Source organism: Onychomys torridus, chromosome 23 (assembly GCF_903995425.1).
Source record: "Onychomys torridus chromosome 23, mOncTor1.1, whole genome shotgun sequence".
NCBI classification, from domain to species: domain Eukaryota; kingdom Metazoa; phylum Chordata; class Mammalia; order Rodentia; family Cricetidae; genus Onychomys; species Onychomys torridus.
The window spans coordinates 48,415,499-48,430,478 of record NC_050465.1 but is presented as its reverse complement, the minus strand read 5'-3'; the positions used below and the strand labels follow the sequence as shown (position 1 = coordinate 48,430,478).

Sequence of the window (14,980 nt, the reverse complement as noted above, 5' to 3'; positions counted from 1 at the left end):
TCAATGGGGAAAATGGAAAGAAGAGTCAAGCCACTGTGGTTCATTCAAAAGACTTGGTGAATTCAAAGGAAGTGCAGACCGTCAGTGAACATCCACATAGGAGACAGTGCGGGGAATGAAAGGAGCAGGTGAAGGAAGAGAGAGATGCTTAGACCAAAGATAAGATGTGACCCACCTGTGTTCTGCGAATGACCAAAGACAAGATGTGGCCCAACTGTGTTCTGGGAATGATTTTGCAAGAAGCAGCTAATATGGGCAGAAGCAGCTATTGTGGCTTACTTTTATACTTTAATATTAAATATGTAGTATTAATATATATTATGTTAAGATTAAGATATAATTAACTTTGTAAATTAGGCTGCATGGCTATACTTTTCATAAGTTAATATTCACGTCATTGTTCTTAGACATAAATCCTAACATCAGCTAGTTTCTTAAAAACTTCAATTTATTTTTGAAAACATATATTATTATCATGCTCTTATGACAATTTTTTTAAAATGTGCTTAAGTTCAAACTAAAAACTCAATTTCCTCAATTTCTTGCTTCTCTAGACCACAGTCAGCATTAAGAAGAAACTGTGGAGCACTCATGACTCTATCAATGCTCTGCACAGGGAAAGAAGGTAGGAGCCACATGTGGATATGTGAGAAGGTAGGAGCCACATGTGGATATGTGAGAAGGTAGGAGCCACATGTGGATATGTGAGAAGGTAGGAGCCACATGTGGATATGTGAGAAGGTGGGAGCCACATGTGGACATGTGAGAAGGTAGGAGCCACATGTGGACGTGTGAGAAGGTAGGAGCCACATGTGGATATGTGAGAAGGTAGGAGCCACATGTAGATATGTGTGAAGGTAGGAGCCACATGTGGATATGTGAGAAGGTAGGAGCCACATGTGCATGTGTAAGAAGATGAGAGCCACATGTAGATATGTGGTAGGGTGGGAGTCACATATGAATATGTGAGAAGGTAGGAGCCACATGTGGATATGTGAGAAAGTGGGAGCCACATGTGGATATGTGAACAGTAGCTGAGAAGAGCCAGGAGCTTGGCACTGAACTTTTATAGAAATATTTTCATGAAATGTTTTTAATGGAAGAAATTATTTAAGCAAAGAAGCCCTACATTTCAATGTGAAGGTAAACAACTTAATGCTGTGTGAGTAGTTACACTAATGAATACCATCCAGCTAGCTCCAGGATGGTTTTACCTTTGATCACTTGAGGTCATTACTTGAAAGAAGGGTAAGAGGGACTGGTAGATGGCTCAGTTGACAATGTACTTGCCACATAAGCATAATGACCTGAGTTTGATCCCCAGGAGCCACATGTTGCAAGGAGAGAACTGACTCCTGCAAGTTGTTCTCTGATCTCCACATGCTCACCATGGCATGTGTGCCCACCTACACACACAACCACACAACCACACACACACATACAACAACACACAAACACAACCACACACACACACATACAACAACACACAAACACAACCACACACACACACAGAGACACACACACACAAACACAACCACAAACACAGAGACACACACACAACCACACCCACAACCATACACATATACAACCACACAGAGACACACATAACTACACACATACACACATATACACACACACAAACACAGCTACACACAGAGAGACACACACACACAACCACACATACATACACAAGCACACACAATACACATACACTAAACAAATAAAATAATAAAGTAATATAAAATAAAAATTCTTGCCAGGCATGTTGAGGCACACCTTTAATCTCAGCACTTAGGAGGGAGAGGCAGGTAGATCTCTGTAAGTTCAAAACCAGACTAGTTTACAGTGAGTTCCAGGACAGCCAGGGCTACATAGTGAGACTCTGTCTCAAAAAAATAAATAAATAGATAAATAAATAAATAAATAAATAAATAAATAAAAATCTTAAGATAGCTGTTTGAAAATAATTCTAAGCTGTGTTATTCTCTGTTATGAAATCCATATCTGCTGTATGCATCATTGGTAGCCTAATAAAGTATTTATTACCACAAAGCATATGAAAGCATCAAACAGATTTGATTTAAAAGATGAAAACTGGAGGCTCCGTCTTTGCCGTGTGCATCAGCATTTTTATTAACAGTTTGTATGAAACCGCAGACAGCGTACCTCTTCCATGTGTGTGTGTGGAATCGCATCAGAGGCATCAGTTGAATGAGTAATTTGGGACCACTAACATTTCACTCTTGGAATAGTAGAGCAAGCAATAAAGACCTAACTTGGAGGGATTGAAGAGAAGGGTTCCAGATGGAGGCCCAGGTTCACAGGAAACAGTGAAGGTGACCTGAGATGAAGGGTTAACTACAAACTCAGCAATGGCCAGCATAAAGTCCCTTGTTATTTAGTAAGCCCCGGTCTCCAATCATACATGGAAAGAGCATTGTCCAGTTGTCGGTGATGGCTCTTTGGTCTGCAGTATCTGCGGACTAATGAAACTGTGGTTAACCTTTCTAGGAACATTTGGGCTCCTTCTGATGGCCGCATGCACACAGGATGCAGTCTGCTTAGTAACAGAAAGCAGATGGGAAACTAAAAGAGCTGATTTTAGGGCATTTGGAAGGAATTAGTTCTCAGATAGTATGAACTTGTTAACAGACATTTGCTTGGAAAGCAGCAGGCCCCAAACTACTGGAAATCGTTGTAGCAGGTAAATTACAGCTAGTTGAACAGTTTGTGAGAATCCTCCCTTTAAAATAAAATAAAATAAAAATAGAGAACCAAGTGTGGTGTCACAGGCCTTTAATCCTAGCACTTGGGAGGCAGAGGCAAATGGATCTCTGTGAGTCCAAGGTTAACCTGATTTACTTAGGGAGATCTAGGCTAGCCTGCGGGGTTCCCCCCCAACAAAGAAAATAACCAGAGAAAGAGAAATGTTTCTGATGGGACTCTGCTCGCTTTCCCCTGGGCTGTTGAACAACGAGGAGCTCCAGCTGTCGTAAGCATGGTGGATAGGCCAGAGAAGGGAAAAGGATGTGTGGAGAGAGAGAGTGTCGTGATTACTGATCAAAACAAACACAACACTGGTGTTGACAGCCCTGTCCACACAGCTCTGAGGATACTGCTTTTCGAGTTACATAATCCCCTAGACTGACTCCATTCTGGGAAATCTACCGTACAAAAAATGCTTGGGATTTTGGTATCAGGCTTCCTGTGTGACCGGAAGTTTAAAGGTTCCTGCTCAGAGACACGTGTTTTGGGTGGAAGTTCAAGTTCTATTCCAAGACCCTTTCCAGGCTTTCCGACACTTAGGAATTTCAAAGGCTCTGGTATGGAAGAATGCAGCTGTTCACTGTTTACTTCCACACATTCTGTTAATATGCCAACAGCAGATCAAAGAACAAAACCATATTAATTGTATACCTACTACGTGACAGAACCAGGAAGTGTGGTGATATAATGAGGGTAAGGGGGTTTCCAGAATAGCAAAATGATGTGCAATGAAATAATTTAGTAATATACAAATAAATCAGAACGTATATGGGTGTGTGAGCTCAGAAATTAAGGCTGGAGACTCGCTAAAAGCCTGAGCTTTCACCAAGCTTGATAGCAATGTGTTATTATAGATTGCAGGAAGCAAGGAGGTAACTCGAGCAATAACCTCAAGAGACAATCGGGTCCCTGCAGGGAGCAGCAAGAGCAGAGACTCCAAGGGAAGAATATAGATGAACAGATCAGTGATTCATGAACCGCGTGCCTTCTCTGTAGTCTTCATGCTAAGTGCATTACCTTCCCAAATGGGGTATTTCTAGACACAATAATGAATAATATGTAAATGTAAGCTGCTGGTTAAACCATGCCGTCCTTCCAAAGGAATCCTGATAGGCCTGTTGAGCATCAAGTGTTATTGATGGAGTCAGATGGGAGTGAGGGCACAGATCACCCCACCCGCCTCAGGAGGACCTGCAAAGCTGCTAGGCTCTCTCTCTCTCTCTCTCTCTCTCTCTCTCTCTCTCTCTCTCTCTCTCTCTCTGTGTGTGTGTGTGTGTGTGTGTGTGTGTGTGTGTGTGTGTGTGTGAGTTTCCACTCTTCCTCAAACCCTTTTTTTTTCCCCCCAGGGTCCTTAGAAAACAGTTAAACAGATACAAACACAAATTGCAAGGCACATACACCTTACAGAGGGAACAGAATTGCAGATTCGCAACAAAGATCTGGGAACTCGCAACCAACCAGGATAAGCTATGGACCAATCTACAGCAGATGAGACAAGACCTACAGGTACAAATGTGAGGGCCACTGGCTACCTGGGCGGCCGGAAGTCTAACCTCAAGGATCCTCTGTGGCAGGGGTGGGGCTTCACAAAGCTTCCCACTTCACGTGGATCAGCCTCTTCTCCTCCGCCCTCTTCTCCCTCCCCCAATCTGCTCCCACACACACCCTCCACACTGAGGAAACTATAGAACCAAGCGCTCCCATACAGCATTTGGTCTCAGGATCCCTTTGCACATGGTTGTTAAAAAATTTTTTGAGCACTCCCCTAGGAGCCTTTATCTCTGTGAATTATATCTGCTGCTATTTTTATCCCATCGAGGAAAAAACAACAGCAGAAGTGTTTCAAAAACATATTCATTAACTGAGATATGAAATTGATAAACTACTATATGTGTAACATTCTTAAGTCACAGCTGGATGTTTTTAGAGCCTGGAAGAGTTACAGTGATTTGTTTGCTTTGTTAAATCTCTATAATGTCTGACTTAATGAAAGACAGCCGATCTTTCCTCACTGTGAGCAATCTATTATGAGAGGTTTATTTAAGGTGTATGAAGAACTCTAGTCTCACACCGCAGTGCAGTTAAATGAAAGACCGAAATCTTTCTGTAGCCTTTCATATAACTAAGGTATTACCTGCTGACACAACATCAAACATTAAAAAAAAAAAACCAATTGTTTTTTAAAGGATAGGTGCATTATGAAATCTAAAGCCAGATCTGTTTCATATTCGACTTTATTAAAATCCCAGAGTTCTAGCTGCTCTCTGAGCGGAACTATCCGTGTTTCATTTTGTAACATATATTGGCCTCGTGGTGAATATTGACTCGCTGAGCTTCCTAGAGCTGGCCAATTTCATTATTACAAGTTTGGGGTTTTTTGTTTTTGTTTTTGTTTTTGTTTTTGTTTTTGTTTTAAGAAAGAAAGATAAGAAGGAAAATTCTCACATTCAGTTTCACCAATGATGTTGTCAGGAAAAAAAAATTAAGAATTGACTAGCTATTCCACTCACCCGTGGCAGATACAAGCTTTCTAAAATTTTAATTATTGCTTGAAACCTTGACTGTTATAAATGACAGCAAATAAAGTTAATAATTTTCTTGGCAGTGTCATGTTCATTTTCTTCTTATTTTTCCCCCAGAAACTCATTGCCTAATACCCCAGTCTAGCTGATTATAATCTGTCGGCCTTTCCTGGGCAACATCTGTGTTTCAGGATGTATCTGAAACCCTGTATGGGTGCATTCCATTTCACTGCACACAGTATTGAGAAGACCGATTATTAAGAAAATTTGAAGTTTTTGCTACTCCACAAGATATTAAGTGAAGCTGTCTGCTTTTTAACTGGTGGTATATGAGCTTTCTGTGTTAATGGCAGCCGGATCCCTGCTGAGGCAGTGATGTCTACATTTATTGCTGATTGTGAACCAGCTGTGCTCATGGGCGTGTAATAGACAAACAATTCAAAGAGTGATTATAGAAATCATTTTACTCCACAGACTCCTACAAGAATCTCTAGGGTCCTGAGGACCCTGGGCCCAACCGTGGAACACATTCCTAAATGTTTGTACCTCTGGCTTCACGTGAAGTCCCTCAAAACACACCTCTAAAGCCTATCATTAGGAGCATGTTTTATTGTAATAATCTGTGCTTGTCAATCACCATGAGGATATGTTTTCAGAAATTCTTTATGACACCTTTAGGGACAGACATGCTCAGGCCTAGATGTTTTGTTTGTTTGTTTGTTTGTTTGTTTGTTTACAAATTTCTAGGGTTATTCCCAAGACATTTTACAACCTGAGCTATCCCAATCTTCTAGAGTTTTAAATTTATATTGAACAGCATGAAATAAAATTAATGGAATATCAAGAGTGAAGCAAGAGACAGGCCCCCAGTGTTGTTGGGATGTTGAAATGGAACGCATTTGTGGAAAAAGTAAGAGTTATTTCTCCCTAAAGAAGTTTTTCTTTACCCAGGCTATATTGCGACCACTCCATCCTTTGTCTTCATCTCAAAACACGGCATCCAAGACTGATGAATCTTTACGTGGTGATGGGCTATGCAGAGTAGGAGACTTTTCCCACATCAAGAGTGTCACTAGGTACCGTCCGGAATGGGAACTTCTTCCCAGCTCTGCCCAGGCTGGTAGAGATCACAAACGTCAAGCAAGTTCAGGGAAAGCTCTACCGGACTCTGAACCCCCAAAGACCATTTTACAGAGCACCGGGACACAAAGCCAGCCACAAAAGATGCTAAAGGAAGTCCATGCCGCCCCTTCTGCCTGCCAGGAGGGACTGCAGGACAATCCCCAGACTCCTTCTGCTGAAGCGAGCAGCTCTGCTGTGGCACCTTCCACAGGGAAAGAGATGAACCACATCAGTGAAAAGAGGAACGACCTGCATGAACAGGAGCTGCAAACGCTGTTGTCCAGACTCCTGGATGCCTTCGACCTAGACATGCCATCAGGTGAGGCGTAATTTGAGTTTTGCATTTTGAGTTGTGTTGTATTTGCTGTTTGTGTGTTTGTTTGAGACAAGGTCTCAGGATGTAGGCCTTGTTGGCCTGGAACTGTCGGTGTAGACCAATCTGGCCTTGAATTCACAGAGATAAACCTCCGCTTTGAGGAGTGCTGACCAGGTAAGGTTTTCACTGTCAAAAAAGAGAGGGATGGCCAGGAACTCAGGCTGCCTGTTAAAACACTGACCCTCACGTCATTGCTCAGAGTTGGATTCAATTTCCAGCATTGGTTAATTCATAGGATCACCATGAGCACTAACGGTTAGCAATCATGTGAGACTTTGCTATAACATCTAGCATCTAGCAGTGAGTAAGTATGTATTATTTTGAAAGTGCAGTCAGTGTGAGTAACCTTAAATCATGCATTTAACTGAGCAGCCCAAAGCCACCATTTTAAAATGAGGACAATAAGGCTTCTGTTTCAGCATGGCTGAGTGAGGCATCTCTGTTCTGAGTTGTACCATCATTATTGTCATTGTGAGCTGTAACTCACTGCTAAACTATGAAGGCTTTTGGTCCTCTACTAAAACTCTGCTTTGTAATCTCACTTTCTACTTTCTATTTAGAACATATAGAGATACATAGTTACCGTGGTCATCAGTTTCTCAACAGGAAGTCCGTGTAATCTAGAGACTTGTGGGAGGGTGAAAGTGGCATTTGTGTGTGTGTGTATGTGTGTGTGTGTGTGTGTGTGTGTGTGTGTGTGTGTGTGTGTGTGTGTGTGTGTTTCTGTCCTGGAAGAGGCCTTCTCCACAAAGCCATGCCTTAATATACCAGTTTCCCACAGATACCATCCAGCAGTACAGAGGAGGGAACTTGAGCAAAAAGAAAAGAAAAAGAAGTGAAGAAATTTTAAAAAGTGCAAAATAAAAAGGGGAAAGGAAAGGAAAGGACAGAGAGGAGGGGATGGGCTTGGAGGGGGCAGGGCAGGGTGAAAAGAGAAGAGAGAGGGAGAGAAGGGATGGGTTTCTCTCTGTCCTGGAGGCTACAAGTCCAAGCTCAAGGTTTCAGCGACACTGGCTTCTTCTGAGGCTTCTTTTTCCTTCATTCATTGGTTGCTGTCTTCTGTCTGTGTCTACATGACCTTCAGCCTGTGTGTGTTTACATCCTTCTCTTCCTTTAAAGACACCAGGCATGTTTGAATAAGGCCATCCCAATGACTTCATTTTAACTGAATTATCTTTTACATACACACACACACACAAAACAACAACAACAACAACAACAACAACCAAACAAATAGAAAAAAACCTCTGAGTCTGTTTAGTGTTCTAATTATCTCTCTAAAGAGCCTGTCTCTAAATATAGTTATATTCTGAGGTTCTGGAATTAAACCTTTAAAATATAAACTTGGGGGTTCGAGGGTGACGGTTGGAGAGCCACAACCTAGGCCCATAACAATGTCAACTTTATACAGACCTTGGTAGAGTCAATAAAACAAAGTATTGCAGTAAATAGAGTTGAAGTCACAGCCATAGTATAAAAGGGAATGAATTCTCAGAGATGTCCAGGGCATAGGACAAAGACAGAATGAAAGGTTCTTACGCCCGATTCTTAAACCAACACAACATTCCATGCACTGTAGTTCTGCCTAAGCATCCTTGGGGTCACGATGGATGAGTATTCAAAACAAAGTCAATATCCACTTCACCTTTTCAGGAAAATGTCACTGGTCACTTGGGCCTTATTGAAACAGTTTTAACCTGGCGCATCTTTGCCTTGCTTTTTGCGTTGTTTCTGTTTTCCAGGTGAGCTGATGAAGGTTTCTGAATTCTAAAACTTTTTGCTGAGTCAGCCCTCACAAATGCATATCACTACAGTGCATACTTTAGATTCCTCATCACCTAGATCTGTATTTTAATATCTTAACATTTCTCCAGTGTCAAACCTAAGGGTAAAAGATCAATGCATATTTAAGTGACGTTATCAAGGTCTGTACATAGAAATATATTTATATGCATTTATCATCATTATACCATTAAAAGAAAATTATGAAATTAAGAGAAAATTATAAAAGCGTCAGTGCCTTTCTAAGTTTAGATGATGTGATCATGTGTAATGTGCAATTAGAATTACCTAATCTTGGGGTTGGGGATTTAGATCAGTGGTAGAGCGCTTGCCTAGCAAGTGCAAGGCCCTGGGTTCAGTCCTCAGCTCTAGTTTAAAAAACAAAAAAAGAATTACCTAATCTTTTAGAAAATACTCTTTAAGTGTCAATTTTTCACCTGTTTCCTTCTGTTCACAGTCTCTGTCGAACCATTGAGATGTTATTACAGGAAGTATGCATTATTATTATTATACAAAAATTCTTATAATTCAAAAAAATACTAATTTTCTTTTGTGTGTGAAATACACACGTGTGGTGTGTCTCAGTTGTACCTGTAGACACTCACGGAGGCCAGGAAAGAACAACAGGGTTCCTGCTCTCTCACTCTGTACAAGACAGGGCTTCTCACTGAACCTGGAGCTAGGCTGGCATCCAACCTGTGCTAATGATGCTTCTGCCCCCATCTCTCACTACACTGGGGTTATACCTGTATGCACCCTGTGCAGATTTTGATGTGGGCATGAAGTTTCTGAACTCAGTTCTTCATGCTTGTGCAGCAAGTATCCTTACTCACTGATTAATCTCCTCAAACCCCCTTAAAATGCTAATTTTTAAGATTTAAATTTATTACCTTTTTCCTATATTTGTTAACTATTTGTTTGTATGGCTCAGGAACAAGGCATGAGTGTGTGTGTGTGTGTGTGTGTGTGTGTGTGTGTGTGTGTGTGTGTTAACCTCATGGATAGTATTTTTCATTGTGTATCTGCTCACTCAAGTATTTCTAAAGGATTTCTTGCTTGTTTGTTTGTTTTGAGACAGGATCTTACCTGGCTCAGGCTGACCTAAAATGTGCCATGTATCAAAAGATAACCTTGGCCGGGCGGTGGTGGCACCCGCCTTTAATCCCAGCACTTGGGAGGCAGAGGCAGGTGGATCTCTGTGAGTTCGAGGCCAGTCTGGTCCCCAAAAGCCAGTTCCAGGAAAGGCACAAAGCTACACAAAGAGACACTGTCTCAAAAAACAAAAAAACAAACAAACAAAGATAACATTGAACTTCTGGTTCTCCATCCTCTACTTTCCCAGTGCTAGGATTACAGATATGTACCACTGTTCTCTGTTGTTCAAATCTTAGATGGTCTTTTAATAAAAATAAAAAAATTAAATTAAATTAAAAAATACACTGGTAACAGATATTGGGATAAAAGCTGAAAGATCAGAGAAGCAGAGCAAGCCACAGTCACCACCTCTTACCTCACCAACTCCACGAATCCTCTGACTGAAATCCTCTGGGTCTTCACCCAAAAAGGTCTCAGCTGAACTGCCTTAGTTCCTGTTTCCTCACACCTTATATACCTCTCTCAGCCCCATGGTCACTTCCTGGGATGAAAGGTGTGTGTGCTTCCCAGTACTGGGATTAAAGGTGTGTGCCACCACTGCCTGGCTCTGTTCCCAGCATTGCCTTGAACTCACAGAGATCCATGCATCCCGAGTGATAGGATTAAGGTTGTGTGCCACCACTGTCTGGCCTCTCTGTCTAATCTAGTGGCTGGCTCTGTCCTCTGATCCTCAGGCAAGCTTTATTAGGGTACACAATATATCACTACTATTCTCAATTGATATAGTGTGGGGGATCAACCCTGTGCATGCCAAACAAGTGCTGTGCCCATACCCCCAACCCTATACTTAAGTTTTTATCCTTATTTCAATCTGGTGTGGATATAACCCCCCTTTTTTTTTCAAACTCTACTTTACCATTGGTAGTATGGATTATATTTAAAAAATTCCCGCCAGGTGGCGCACACCTTTAATCCCAGCACTCGGGAGGCAGAGCCAGGTGGATCTCTGTGAGTTCAAGGCCAGCCTGATCTATAGAGCCAGATCCAGGAAAGGCACAAAGCTTCACAGAGAAACCCTGTCTCAAAAAACAACAAACAAAAAAAATTCCCCATAAACTATACATTAACTATGCAGACTTACCAACATTACACTAAAGTTAATCAGAGCCAGATGTATGATAACCACACCCATGAACATGTGGGGAATGCAGCTAAATTATCAGCTACTTGAGTTTATGTCCACACTATAGTAGAAGCATCACATAACAGCAAAAAGTTTCTCATCACTTTACTGTCCCACTTTTATATGAAGAATTGCTTTAAAAAGTTAGAAACACCTAGTATTGACATATAATAGCCTAAAATTTACCCAGCAGAGGGTCACTGTATTCATCTAGTATGGCAATTAGCCTAGTAATTGATTGTCTTCGTAGGTTACAGTTTTGTAAAGAAACCACATTTTTTAAAAGATGATGAACCTTATATTACTTAAAAGCTTAATGGGAATGAGACAGAAAACTTGGTGATCATTTTGAGGCCACTATTTACATTAGCTGAATAGAATGATTCAGTATCAAGACCTAAGATAATGAGATTTCCAGAGACCATGGGAATTATAATTACAAGAGAGAGAGAGGGAGGAGGGGCATATAAGGAGGTCCCTGAACCTCTTTAAATTCTGAATGTTGAAAGTTAGTAGCAAATGAATTAGATTAATTTTTTCAGAAAAAAAAATAGATTTCAAGAAATGTTTAATATGCTTTTCTCCTATGATAAAAGAAAAACACATAACCTCTGGTTTTATTATCTAATTTCATTATTTCTTTTCATTTGAGGTGAAGTTCCCCATGCAGACCTTGTAAATTCTTTTTATTCTACTATCTGTTATTCTAATATCTAATCTGTAACTTTGCCCTCCATTTGGTCCTGTTTATTTCAATTGTAGGCCAGGCAGACAGGAGTGTGGGACAGGAGCAGGCAGGCACAGCTTGAAAGCAAACACCGGGTAAGCCCAAATGAAAGCACTTGCCAAGGCTCCGTCTTCACACTCAGTACAAAACATGAAGCTAAGTGGGGTGGTGGTGATGTGCACTTTTAATCCCAGCACTCAGGAGGCAGAGGCAGGCAGATCTCTGTGAGTTCGAGGCTAGCCTTGTCTACAGAGCAAGTTCTAAGACAGCCAGTGTTACACAGAGAAACCCTGTCTGGAAAAAAATAAAATAAAAGCATGAAGCTAAATAAAACACAAATCCCACATCCTTGCTGTGGAAAAAAAAAAAAAAAAACAGATTGGCTATGTATCTGACACTGTAACTCCAAGATCCTGTGTAATAAATAATGATAAAGGATTGATGCATGATTAAGCAATATCAAGATCTCTCTATATAAAGGTACTCATATGTGTTTATACATGCACCATTGCATTATTAGAAGGAAAATCATAAGAGTCAAGCATATGTCTAAATTCAAATGGCATAATAATTCACAATATGCAATTCAGAATGACCTAATTTTCTTTTAGAAAACTTAAAGTCCCAAGATTTCCTCTATTTCCAATTACAGTCTCATAGAGACATTAGGATGCTCTTACAGGAGGTGGGGGCTCTGGTTTTATAATTGGTGGTGGTGGTGGTGGTGGTGGTGTCAGTGGTAGGGACTTTTGTAAAACAACCATCTGTCTTGCAGGACTGAAAGGAACAATATTTACATTTTACACCCTGAGGCCTTTTAACAACAAAAACAGAAGCCAGGATTAATAGGAAGATTTGAGAAGTTCGTATCACAGCTTAAGAGAATACACGAAGGGCTTTTTCATGAGACTACATGAAGAGCTTCTAGGAAACTGAGTGAAAAGCAGGAGAGGTTGTGATTTTTTTTCCCCAGCTGTGTGGGTACTAGCACAAAGAGAGGGTGGAAAAGAGGAAGAAGATGAGACACTTGGCACAGTCAAAGCAACAAGGCAGAGCTCTAAAGACAGACCTTAATGAAGGAGAAATAAATGAGTCACCTGACAGAGAATTCAAAACAACCATCAGATAATGGAACATGTGTACTAAGGAAGCAGGAAGGGGAATCACCTGAGTGAAGAAAGGCAGCCAGCAAGGGCAAGGGCAGCAGAGGAACTGTAGTGAAGAAGGGGAATGAATAGGAACAACGTTTAACGCCATGTGTGTAAAACTTCCGTAATGAAACCCATTACTCTGTATGCTAACCTAAAACTTAACTTAAAATAGTTATTAACTGCCAGAAATACAGTCGATGAGCTCAGGCGAGCAATGAATGAAAAAATGAGAGTTGTAACAAAGAGCAAAGTGTGTTGAATTAAACAGAAATTCATGAAGAAAATAAGAATTTCAATGGATGGACTCAATGGAAAAATCAAAGCCAGCTGCAGAGAGAGCATCTGAAGTTAGCCCAAGGAGAAAAGTGAGGAGTGGAACCAGCCGAGAGAGATGAGATGCTGTGGAATCATCATTGTAACTGTTACACAGGTTCTCAGTGAAAGCATTGTAACTGTTACACAGGTTCTCGGTGCAGAACAGAGAGTCAGAAAGCACAGCCGAAGAAACAACAGCCCAAAACATCAAGCATCTGAAAGTCGGTGGAGTGCCAGATAAATGAAGCCCTGAAGACCCCAAATTGGATGAACTCAAAGGAGTCTGCCACAAAACAAGACACATTATAATCAACTTGTCAGGAGTCAAATACAAAAGAAAATTTTGAACATGGCAAGTGACCCTCATAACACGATAAACATATTAGGCTAAGAAATCATCTGATGTGTTAGAAATGCTGAAAAAAAAAAAGAGCACTAACTGCCAAAACTATTATAGCCCAATAGCCATTTGGTGAAAGTAAATACGTCAGAGAGGAACACAGAAGACCACAATCCTGAAATGAGCTGTGCATCCGCTTGACTGTCTTGATTGCTCAAAAAAGGATATGGGCTCAGTTATGCAGAAGAGTAATCATAGACTAGATGCTTCGATAATTTCTAGTCTCTCCATCCACTACTGATAGCTTTCTAGCACATTTCTGACTTATATTTAAGTGAATAATTTTGCTATTGTGATTCTCTCTTGACCATTGGTTTCACAGATACTACATCTCATTAGTGCTTAATCTATGTGCTATATTACTTACACACACACATATATACAGGTACATATTTGAACATAGCCTGTTACTTAGTTTGTGCACGCGCGTGCGTGTCTCTGTGTGTGTGTGTGTGTGTGTGTGTGTGTGTGTGTGTGTGTGTGTGTGTGTTACAAGTACAGATCAAGTAGTGGGCTACATGATGAGTCATATCTTCAGGTAGTTTTGAAAGAGTGGAGCTTAGAAGAACAAGAAGAAAAACCCTTGTGGAATGGATTACTACTGTCCTGTTTCTGTATTGCTATATTTAAAGTTTTTACTGGGGGGCAGAAGAGGTAGCTTATCATGTCAAGGAGCTTGCTACCTGAACTGATGACATGTTCTCCATCCCTGGTACCTACATAGTAGAAGGAGAGAATTGAACCTGAACCCTGCAAGTTGCCCTCTGATCTACCCAGGTACTAAGGTGCAAACTCACACATGTGCTCACACACACATACACAGGCAAACAAATAAATAAACAATTCAATAAACATCATTTTTAATTTTAAAATTTGTATTACTTTTAAGGGAAAAATAATATGTTAAAATTTATGGTCTGCTGGAAAAAATTTTTAGTCAGGCAATGAAATATGGTTTGTCCAAGGTCTTTGTATCCCTGGAGCAGTGTGAGAGGATTCATAGAGTAATGGTGGTTTGTACTCATCTTGAATCCCACAGAAAATAGTGCAGATATAACTACAATAGAACCATATCACTATCCAAAGATTTTTTGAGTCTTCATTTTATGATCTCGTGTCTCTTCAATTACATAATAATATGTGTTGACTGTGAAGTAAAATGCCGAAGTATGCAACTTTTCTAAAAGTTAATTCATTCACACGTCCTTCAGTTACTGTGGTGGTATTGTGTTCCTCAAAATATTGTGCACCCTAATAAATTTATCTGGGGTCAGAGAATACACAGCCACTAGATACAGAACCAAAAATAGTGGCTAGAAAATGGGTCAGAGCAAGCCATAGCAGAAGCTGGGCGGTGGTGGTGCACGCCTTTAATCCCAGCACTTGGGAGGCAGAGCTAGGCAGATCTCTGAGTGTTCAAGGATACAGCCAGCATGGAGACACACGCCTTTAATCCCAGAAAGCAAGCCTTTAATTCCAGGGAGTGACGGCAGAAAGAGAAAGATATATAAGGCATGAAGACCAGAAACTAGAAGCATTTG

At 40.7% G+C, this 14,980-nt stretch overlaps 1 protein-coding gene across 1 annotated transcript in view; it reads left to right on the top strand.

Moving 5' to 3' along the window:
* Dytn (dystrotelin) overlaps nucleotides 1-14,980 on the top strand; it is a 51,313-nt gene that overhangs the window by 34,669 nt on the left and 1,664 nt on the right. The window contains exons 11-13 of the mRNA XM_036173002.1: nucleotides 555-625; nucleotides 4,113-4,272; nucleotides 6,240-6,729. Coding sequence (XP_036028895.1) covers nucleotides 555-625; nucleotides 4,113-4,272; nucleotides 6,240-6,729 — 721 coding nt within the window. The remainder of the gene's footprint in view (nucleotides 1-554; nucleotides 626-4,112; nucleotides 4,273-6,239; nucleotides 6,730-14,980) is intronic.